Here is an 11,157-nt window from a genome sequence, read left to right as displayed (position 1 = left end):
ATTATGCAGAAAAAGAGGAGAGGGGGAAAAACTAAAAATACATCTCCACTCCAAACATCCCTTCTTTAAACAAAAGAAGGTCCATTAAAATAGCTTCATCTTTTCCCAGAGAAAGCAAAACACAGTTTCTGATATCAGACTCATGCAAATTGAGCTTTGCTAAACCTGTACATCATTTGCATGGCTTGCCTTTGAAACTCCACAATGCTACCATCAGACGTACGAGGTTAGCGCATGTAAATGGGAGCTGTGAGCACTCAATCACCCTGCACTTGGCATGTTTGTTCAGGGCCCAGATGTGTGTAGGAGTTCACAGGTGCCGGCCGTCCCTGTCGCAGAGCGCAGAGGCTGGTTCACCGAGGCAACCGCTGGTCACTGCTTCCACCTTGTGTTCGCTTCACAGACTGCAGAGGAGCAGTGACCATTTTAGTTCCTGGAAGGCACAACAATACGCCGCGTTGTGCAAACACTGGCGCCAACAAGTTTACTGTGGCTTCAGCGTTTCACCACTACATGTTCAGCACCGGTGCAGCGTGAACATTTCAGTTCCTTTACATAAGAAGTCTGCATTTTTAAATTCATCTAAAAAAAGCTACACGAAAACCATCATTCATTCATTCATCATTTATAACCAGTTATCTTTAGGGAGCTGCTGCAGCTGTGAGAGTCAGGGCCAACAACACTACTACTACTACACTGCTTGCATGCACAGCTATGGCCAATTTAGAATCACCAGTTAACCCAACATGCATGTCCCTGGTATAAGGGAGGAAGCCGGTGCACCCACATGCACAGGGAGAACATTAAGAAAGCTTCTTGTTGTGAGGCAACAGTGCTATATCAGGCATAACATTATGACCACCTTCCTAATATCTCCTTTGTGCATCCAAAACAGTTGTGACTCATCAGAGAATGGACATGGGCCTTCTGAGGGTGTCCTGTGGTGTCTGGCAACAGAATACAGTTAGTGGGGGGGCCTTTGAGGGGAGGGGCATCTGTGGATCATCCCACAGATACTTGATCAGTTTGGGATCTAGTGAATTTGGAGGCCAGGTCAACACATTGTGCTGTTCTTCATGCTTATTTGAGTTGTTCCTAAAGTGCTTTTGTGTCTGTCTCAAGCTGCATCCTGCTGGGGATGGCTGCTGAACATCAAGGAGTGTCATTGCTATGGGGTGGGGGGTGCCTGGTCTGGTCTAGGTGGGTGCTACATGTCTAAGTTACATCCACACCAATAAATGCCAGGTCCAAAAGTTTCCCAGCAGAACATTGAACTGTCAAAAGATGGCCAATGTTCTCCTGTCAGTGGTTTTAATGTTGTGGCTGATCGGTGTCTATGTGAAGCACAAAGTCACATATGAATATAGCAGTAGCAAACTGCTTTTGTTATGTTAAGCTCAACCATCAACAAATAAATAATAATTATTAATAATAATAGTTAGTAATTGCACTATATAATAATTGCACTATCATAGAATTATTACTAATTATTACTAAATAAACCCCACTCAACTTTTTCCTGACCATACTCGTCCACCTTGCAGCCACGGCCACTTAGAAAGTTACAGCAATGGTTGCAGAGCGCATACACGCCCAAAAAAAAAGCCCCCCAAAATAAAAATGATTGACGGGTGATCCGGCCAATCAACGCAGAGGTGGGCGGGATTTCCTGTGACAATGACAAATCAGTAATGGCGATGCAAGAAAAACTTAAATATGTCAGCAAAACAACACCGAGGAGGAGTGAACTTATGGACAGCAGTCATATTTTGAAGAAACATTATAATAATTCCATCTAATTGTGTGCAGTTTCAGTTCAGCCGAAAGGTAAAACGACTTACTGCGCTTCGTATTTGATAAATGCCGATGCGTGACCACTCTTTGTAACCGCTAACTGTCCAAACTTTCTGACATGGACACAGTTCAGTATTCAGAGGCAGAGCCACCCCGGACGAGCAAGCTAGCAGGCGATGCTAGCTAACGTCAGCTAGTTAGCCGTTAGCTTAGTTGCGAAACGGTCGTAGGAAGCGGGTAGCTTTTACAGCGTCCCTGGACGTGTTGTTCCGTTATAACCGTGTGTTTTTATTTCCGTGTACGGCGGAACTTAATTTGTGCCCCCTTAAAATGATGTCAAGGTCGCGTTAAGGGGCTTGACTTTCATCTTAACTTTGATTTCGTTCGCATATCCGTGATGGCCACCAGTTTTTGGGGAAGCCATGATCCAATCAGAGTTGGTTCTAGTCACCAGGCTAACGTTGATGTTAACAGTAGCTAACGGTGTACAGTTATGCAGCCAGTCTTTGTCGCACTATTTGTTGTTGTTGTTATTGTTGTTGTTGTTGTTGTTGTGCTCTGTTTTTGGTAATGTACATGTGGATTATACGGCTGCAAATACGGGCTCCCAATAACATTCACGTCCATTATAATGACTGTTGTTAACCGTTACTTTTCCAAATGTAAGCATTACTGTATGTTATCAGGTCTTGTCTTGTACGCACTTATATTAAAAACTGTCTGTGATTAAAATATTCTTTTGGGTTTGACATTTTCGCCTTTTATTGGATAATTTCAACAGCAGGTGGACTCTGTTTACAGTGTAAACATAAACATCGTAAAACGGAGTCAAACCACTTAAAGCTTTATACAGGTGCCACTCATATGTACTGTTTATATTAAATTATAGTCCATAAATATGTAAATATGCATTATAATACAACAAAACAGGAGCACGTTTTATTTATTTATTTATTTTTTATTAAAACTGATATTTAGGAGTTGATTTAACACAATGATAATTGGCAGTTATTACATAATAGTTCCACCTTAAAGCATAAGTTAAAATACGTAAATTAATTTTGTCTTTGTATTGTTTACACAGCATTAAAAATATGTTTTATCCCCCTCTGTAGCTGTCTGGTTTCCTCCCAGCTTGTTCAGTAGATGTCCACCCCTTCAGATACGTCAGGTGGTATGTCCCATCCTGGCCCTTCTCCTGGGGCTGGTCTTTCCCCAGGGCCCATCTTGGGGCCCAGCCCTGGGCCAGATCCCTCGCCAAGCTCTGTTCACAGTATGATGGGCCCCAGCCCCGGACCTGGGACCCCGAATGCACCTCATGGCATGCAAGGCCAAAGTGATTACTCTCAGGACAGCATGTATCCTATGCACAAGGTACAGTGGGCATACTACTGTTACCTGTCTGTTGGTGTCACTGCTGCACAAGGAGAGTGTTGTAGTTATGTTTTCTCGTTGCGTTATAAGTTGCTTAAAACTTCAGGCCAGAAATATCAAAAGTTTTGTTTGAAATCATCTATGACATAGTTTGAAAATGATTCATTTTATTTGAACAGTATATAAAATTGGATTTGTGTTTTTAAATTTTGTGTTTATGGAAAAAAGTGGTAATGCTACACCTTCCATTTGGATATAAAAACATGTATTAATAATTTGAGATATTTATCCTATGTATATATTAAGCTGTAGCTGTTTTATATGTGGGATGCTTTATTATGTTGATTTTCATCAAATAATAACATTAGAAATCGCTGTTAAGGGAAGAAAATGTGTACCATGCAGCGAATATGTTCTCATCTTTTCTTTTTTTTTTAAATTTCTATTTTCAGCCGATGGAGGGGATGAATGACAAGACAATGGCCGAGGCAATGCACTTCGGTCACATGAAAGGTGTGGGAATGAGATCTCTCCACAGTGGCATGGGGCCTCCACAGAGTCCTATGGACCAGCACAGCCAAGGTGTCTTAGCCCTTTGTATTCAAAGCAGCGAAGTCATTGTTCAGTCAGTGTTTTGAGGCAGTTGCTCGTAAACCTTTTGGTCTTGTGATGCTGTAAAACAATCCCTCTTTACATGTTCCTTCGGAGGCTATGATAAATGTGCAATGATTCAAGTTAAATATTATCCGTGACTTTGTTTCAGCACTATTTAGCTGCTATATTAGATATATATACTCTATTCTATGTAAAACCATTTATATCATCTAATTTCTGTCTGCTCTAGGATACATGTCCCCCCACCCATCCCCCATGGGAGTCCATGAGCATGCTTCAAGTCCCATGTCAGGAGGTGGAGGTGGACCTACACCACCCCACGTGCCTCCCTCACAGTCAGGCCCTATGATGCAAATGGATCCACAAGGAGGGATGTCCAACATGTCCAACATGGGTCAGCAGGGTAGAGGTCCTTCTGCTTTTAGTCCGATCCAGCTGCAGCAGCTCAGAGCTCAGATTCTGGCCTACAAGATCCTGGGCCGTGGGCAACCGCTGCCTGAAAACCTCCAGCTGGCTGTTCAGGGCAAAAGGAGCCTACCCACAATGCAACAGCAACCACCGCCACAACAACAACAACAACAACAACAGCAGCAGCAGCAGCAGCAGCAGCAACAGGCACCTAGTGCTAGTCCTTACAACAGGCCCCCAGGTAGGACGATCAGCTAATATAATATGTTTTGCTTTTTTATGAAAATTATTTTAGTTTGCACAGTTTTTTTTTTCTTGTTAAATTTCTGTGTCCAATACAGTTAAAGATTAACCAGAATTTAGATGGTGTTTTTATGTGCATAGTGTTCCTCTTGCCTCTGTAACAACACTTTACGATGATGTGAACTTGATAATCAGATAATTGTTAACGTGGAGCGTATTCTTTAAACAAATAACAGAATAAAATGACTTTTGTTAGCAACTACACCATCACAGGCTCACATAATCTGATTTGGACACACTGACAGGTATTAAAATATACTTTCTTATTTTGTTGACAGGTATGCCAATGGCACCTATGGTTGGTCCCCAGACAAGTCCCCACCCAGCCCCAACCATGCCAGGACACAATCAAAGCACAGGACCTAAGCCTTGGACTGATGGTAAATGTCTAAAACCAACTGAGCTGCAGAATGACTGTGTGTGTGAACGAATACACTGAGCTGCATCACCCTTTCCCTGCCAGTAACAGTCTGTGTCACATAGTTGTGACATAGTTTTCAGAATAAAGCCATGTCTTTTAGGATCCCTGCAGGCCTCTTTAGCAAGTATAGGTGTGTAGATAGTACATAAATAATTTCAACCATATATTAATGGAATAAAGATGTATTAGGACAAAATATTTCAACTAGAAAAAAGTTTGTATTAATTGCCAAACACACATAAATAACAATACATGCAAAAACACAACTTGCAAAAATAAAAACTTTAACACCTACTGAGGTCACACAGGATTCGGAGAGCTTACGGTCGACTCAAAATTCAAAGCTTTGAAAAACTTAATTCATTATCCTGAGTATTTGTAATTTAAATTTACATTTAATGTCACACAAATTGCAGTAAACAGGGGAAAAAAATAAATTTAAATTGATATTTGGAGTGACCACCTCTTGCCCGTAAAACCAAGTCTGCCTCAGTTTAATTTTTTCTCCTTAAGTAACCCCACACTGAATCCATGGCTCTCTGTTAGGGGCAGTATGTTGGCAATACCTCCCTGGTGGTTTATGTTTGCAAATATATATAATATATCAATAAAAAAAAAAACTTCTCGTTATTATTTCTAGATTTGGACACAATAACTTCCTAAGTATTTGCTTCCTAGGTCAGGGTAGTGACAATCAAGCTAATGCTCAGAAGCACCTGACGTCCATTGCCAGCGGCCGCCCATCCCCTGCTCCACCTCAGGCCTCCACTGTGCCGGCTGGGCCCGTACCAGGCAGTTCAGGAACTCCTCAGCCTCCTGGACAGCAGGCGTCCCCGATGCTGCAGATGCAGCAAAAGCAGAACCGCATCACACCAATTCAGAAGCCCCAGGGCTTGGACCCAGTGGGAATCTTGCAAGAGAGAGAGTACAGGTATTTATCACACAGTCGGTGCTTTGCCCACCGTACAGACTACCTCTGACATTTAATTATGGAACCGGACGTTAATCAGCATTTTTCCTTCAACACTTACTTGCCAAGGTAGTTATGGATTTATGATTCACAAAGTGAAACTTTAATCCCATTTTTTTTTGGAGATTATTAGTAACTATTTTCCTCACCTTCTCCTATGGTTTTTAAATAAACTATAGCAATTTCAAGGTTCTCTGAATTATTACTCTTTTTTTGCTAATTACAAATTGAGTTCCTCTCTAGTGAGAATTCACTAACACGAAGTACTTGAAAAAATGCGATGTTTTATGTTGATATTCAAGTTCTTCACATAACAAAATGGAGATGGGTGATGGAGATATGAGGAAGGTTCCACAAACCTTAATCCTTACCTGGCCCTAAGGCTTTATTTCTTTATATACAGTAAATCTGAGCCAGTTATTCTCTCAGATCTCAGATTTTCTCAGATCCTTGACAGGTGGTATTGGTCATGAAGTGCTTAGAGACCAGGGAGAAATAACCTCTCCTCACCTCATCTGTCTAATTAGACCATCTCAACATGCAGTGCCTCAGGTGGAACCACTGGGAAAAACAACAACGTTGCTTGTGCTACATTGAAATTTTTATTTATGCATTTTCTTTTTATTATTATTTTCAAACCACACAAAAGAAATAATTTATTAATATACATCTGAGACACTTCGGTAGTTGTATAGTCAAACCAGTTTCAGGGGTGATGTTATTAATTTTAATGCAGTTTCCCCTCGGGTTTGTATGAGATGAGGTTACCTACGTGAAAATACTAAATATCTACTGTTAAGTATCTTGGTATGGATCTTCTGCTTTCTTCAATCAGTCCTTCATGAAAGTCCTTGTGTTTGTGCGAATGTGTTTGAGTCCAGTGTGTTTTTTACACCTGGACTAAAGTCCTTCATCATGTCCCTTTGCAGGTTACAGGCTCGGATTGCTCATCGAATCCAGGAACTGGAAAGTCTGCCCGGCTCCCTGCCCCCCGACCTAAGAACTAAAGCCACAGTGGAACTCAAGGCACTACGTCTGCTCAACTTCCAGCGACAGGTATGCAACAGCTGACATGTTGGATGTGAATGTAGAATGACTCACACTTGATGGGGAAGAGGTTATTATCACTAGCACTCTGACAGGACACCTACTGCACAATACTATACAATGTGCTCCATTTACCATTGAATACACACGATAGGTGTTAGTGTCGTGCCTAGGTGCTATTGTTATGGTTTGTTTTAGGATAAGTTGAGGTAAAAGTTAACGTCAAGACATTTGAAATGATTAGGCAGTTTTTCCAATTCATTATAAATATTATAAAGATAAATTCATGTAGGGCGGCACAGTGGTGAGGTGGTTAGCGCTGATGCTTCACAGCGAGAAGGTCCCGGGTTCGAATCCATGGGCCGACTGGGCCTTTCTGTGTGGAGTTTGCATGTTCTCCCTGTGTCTGCGTGGGTTCTCTCCGGGTACTCCGGCTTCCTCGCACCATCCAAAGACATGCTGGTTAGGTTCATTGGTGATTCTAAATTGGCCGTAGGTGTGCATGTGAGTGTGAATGGTTGTCTGTCTCTCTGTGTTAGCCCTGCGATAGACTGGCGACCTGTCCAGGGTGGACCCCTGCCTCTCGCCCGATGACAGCTGGGATAGGCTCCAGCAGACCCCCGCGACCCTTAACAGGAATAAGTGGGTACAGAAGATGAATGAATGAATGAATGAATAAATTCATGTAGAAAAAATATTTTGATTTTGGATTATCAGCACCCCCAAACTTAATAATATGTTTTGCATTGTAGCATCTTTCTCAATGGTCCACACAGACTAGAAGCATGAGACATTTGCAATGATGTGCAACAAGCCTTGGTGACTTGTTTCATTAGGAAGTTACGTGCATGGAGCTATATGGTGGAAATATCAATATTTAGATAGATTCTGTTATGTGCATAGTGGTAGAATTTAATGATGCACAGGCTAAATTAAATTAAGGTTGAATTGTATAGCAAATTGTCTTCTGTAGTGGGAATCAGTAGTATTTTGCAGCTAGATTACTTTTCAAGAGGTTAAAACCCTATTTCGCACACTGGTGCTACTATTAAAAACACAGTGTTTTCTACTTTGTAATCCGCAAGATAAAAATGTAAATTCACTGACACTGGGAATCCATTCTCTGAAGTATTACATATTTATAGCCATGCATATGGACCTGGTAGTTTTTGCGCTATCCTTTATTATTGATTTATTTTTGGGAATATCTTTTTAGTTGAGCTGAACCCTCCGTCACCCTAGGGCTTAAGATGTTCATTATTTAGACCATTTGTGCCTCAGAAGCTGCATTTTTATATATTATGTACTTAAATGTGTACAATTTGAATGGTGTTAATTATACAAACAAAATTCACCGTGTAACCTGTGCATACCTCCAGCTGAGGCAAGACGTGGTGGCGTGCATGAGGAGAGACACAACGCTGGAGACAGCCCTCAACTCAAAGGCTTACAGGCGCAGCAAGCGGCAGACGTTGAGGGAGGCCCGCATGACGGAGAAGCTGGAGAAGCAGCAGAAGCTCGAGCAGGAAAAGAAGCGGCGGCAGAAACATCAGGTGATTCACGTTAGACTCCATGTAATGATCCACAAGGAACAGCAGAAGTGTTGTTTTAAGGCTTATGATCAAACCTGAATGACAATCCCTCCAAGTAGATGACAAACTGACAAAGAAAGCAGCATGATGAAAGTTAATGATTTGTTTTTGTGCCATTGTGTCTATAGAGACTAAGCCCAACACTTTAAGCCACTGAGGTGTTACCACGCCGGAACTCTTAACTGACGCTCTGATACTCACGCTGCATAAAATCTAGCCCGAGACTCCTCGACATTGATGAATCGCTCCGTTTATCATTTACTACAATGTAATTTGATTGTCCGGCGGTCAAATGCTGTTAACCTTCCAGGTGGGACAGCTTACCATGTAAGGACAGGGAGGATGGGTTCCTATTTACAGCGACACCCACTTAATTAGACCATATACAGACAGGTTTCTGCAGTGTCAAATCTAGCCCCCAGACTCCTCGACATTGATGAATTTCTCTGTTTATCATTTACCACAATGTAACTTGATTGTCCAGCGGTCAAAAGCTGTTAACCTTCTGAGTGGACCACCTGACCCTGTAAGGATATGAAGTATAGGTTCCTATTTACAGCTGCACCCATTTAATTAGACCATATACAGACAGGCTTCTGCAGTGTCAAAGTGCTGTGTGTACTTAAGTTTTGCCACTTTATTGTTTTTTCCAGGAATATCTCAACAGTATCCTCCAGCATGCTAAGGACTTCAAAGAGTATCACCGCTCAGTGTCTGGTAAAATGCAGAAACTCACCAGAGCTGTCGCCAACTGGCACACCAACACAGAGCGGGAACAGAAGAAGGAGACTGAGAGAATTGAGAAGGAGAGAATGAGGAGACTTATGGTAAGGACCTGGAAATCAGAATAAATCCAATTAAATTTATGCCAGACCCTGAAGCTCCACACCTTTTCCATGGCTTCAGGAAGTACACCTACTTTATAAAGATTGCACTGATACACTGAATTATTTTTTTGGTACATATAAACTAAACCATCAAGAAAAAGATTCAGACCATACCTTGCTCAGCCTTCGTCCCACAGCTGCTTCTTTTCTCACAGCATCTTCTGGACTCATTGCAACGTGTGTCACCAGTTGTGCACTGAGCTCATTGTGTTTTGTCACTTTCATGCATTCAGGCAGAAGATGAGGAAGGCTACAGAAAACTTATCGACCAAAAGAAAGACAAGCGTCTGGCCTACTTGCTGCAGCAGACAGATGAATACGTGGCCAACCTCACCACTCTGGTGTATGAGCACAAAGCTGCTCAAGCTGCCAAGGAGAAGAAGAGGAGGAAGAAGAAAAAGAAGGTACAGTGGGAAGGTCAAGTGGTGATTATTAATGGGAGGCTGCTTTATGCTGGTGGAGATCAGAGCTGTATTCAGACTTTTCTCCAAGGTTTGCACTGTCTGGCATCCTTGCGTTGTGTGTGGCACTCCAACTCCAACCATTTTTATTGAACGTTGGACAAAGCAATAAATTAGAAAAGTTTTTTGGCAGAATACAGACTAACACGGTTGATAGTTATATTTTTGCATTGGTGCTCGGTTTATATACCTTACATAACGTCAATCCAGCCTTAACTATGAGCATCAACCACATTTATCTGCGACATGAATTGTGCCTTATAATCATCTTAATCTCAATGGTTTATTATTTCACTTTAAATGGACTGTCACTACCTGCTAACCCTAATTTTCAAAATTTCTGTCAGAGAGGCTGAATAAATCACTTATGTGGTGTCATTTTCACCGAAGCGAACACCTGCAGGCTCCCCACAGTCCATGACATCCTTGACACTAATCTTTGCCATTTGTCAAGGCTTTTGTTGCAGCTGTATACCGAACCACTTCATGCGGTAATGATTCTGGCAATGGCTTCTTCAGTAACAAAACCGTTGCTAAGCACAGGCTACCTTACATCTCTTTATACAACTACAGGCAGCAAAAACCGTTGTGGAGCCACATTTACTTCTGAATGCTGGTGCTACCTGAGATATGGAGTATCAGCATTTGCATTTACGTGTTATTGATTTTATGCATTTGTTATGCGTCTAGAAGGTGGACGGAGATGGTGAAGGCACCAGTGCCATTGGACCTGATGGAGAGGTGAGTTGCAAAGCTAAATTGTGTTCTGTTTACGCTGAATTCATTTGTATTTATGCGTGATCCCTCTGTGTTTTGTTTGTCCTGCAGCCCATGGACGAGAGCAGCCAGATGAGCGAGCTGCCGGTCAAAGTCATTCAGACGGAGACCGGGAAAGTATTGCAGGGAACGGATGCTCCCAAATCAAGCCAGTTGGAGGCCTGGCTCGAGATGAACCCAGGGTAAGGAGGCACACTGATGATGAGTAATACTGTTGTCAGGATCTATGTGTTGTTGAGTGCGTTTTTGGATAGTACAAGTGAACTTCCAGAAGTTCTTGGAAGTGGATTCTACACTGGTTTAAGTGTTTGTATTTGTGACGGCATTGTTCTGTTATTACCCCACTAAAACACCACTGAGTGGTTTGCCCCCTGTGTTGAATTTCTCTCTGCACTTCACACAGCAGCCACTGGAGCTGAGTGACTCATGTTGGAGGTGATAAATGTTGATAGACAGTTGCTTTTGTTGTCTTGAATTGGTGTCACGCTATGATCTGCCCCCTCTTGTG

The 11,157-nt window shown here is 42.1% G+C and overlaps 1 protein-coding gene across 1 annotated transcript in view; it reads left to right on the top strand.

Moving 5' to 3' along the window:
- The first annotated feature begins 1,703 nt into the window (after positions 1–1,703).
- smarca2 (SWI/SNF related BAF chromatin remodeling complex subunit ATPase 2) overlaps positions 1,704–11,157 on the top strand; it is a 49,604-nt gene continuing 40,150 nt past the window's right edge. The window contains exons 1-12 of the mRNA XM_084551401.1: positions 1,704–1,827; positions 2,910–3,168; positions 3,621–3,750; positions 4,013–4,432; positions 4,773–4,874; positions 5,594–5,846; positions 6,815–6,941; positions 8,312–8,485; positions 9,178–9,351; positions 9,645–9,815; positions 10,563–10,613; positions 10,701–10,831. Coding sequence (XP_084407527.1) covers positions 2,941–3,168; positions 3,621–3,750; positions 4,013–4,432; positions 4,773–4,874; positions 5,594–5,846; positions 6,815–6,941; positions 8,312–8,485; positions 9,178–9,351; positions 9,645–9,815; positions 10,563–10,613; positions 10,701–10,831 — 1,961 coding nt within the window. The 5' untranslated portion in view covers positions 1,704–1,827; positions 2,910–2,940. The remainder of the gene's footprint in view (positions 1,828–2,909; positions 3,169–3,620; positions 3,751–4,012; positions 4,433–4,772; positions 4,875–5,593; positions 5,847–6,814; positions 6,942–8,311; positions 8,486–9,177; positions 9,352–9,644; positions 9,816–10,562; positions 10,614–10,700; positions 10,832–11,157) is intronic.

This window comes from Chelon labrosus (assembly GCF_963514085.1).
Source record: "Chelon labrosus genome assembly, chromosome: 9".
NCBI lineage: Eukaryota > Metazoa > Chordata > Actinopteri > Mugiliformes > Mugilidae > Chelon > Chelon labrosus.
Note: the sequence above shows the minus strand (reverse complement) of the source record. Positions and strands in the feature narration are given on the sequence as shown.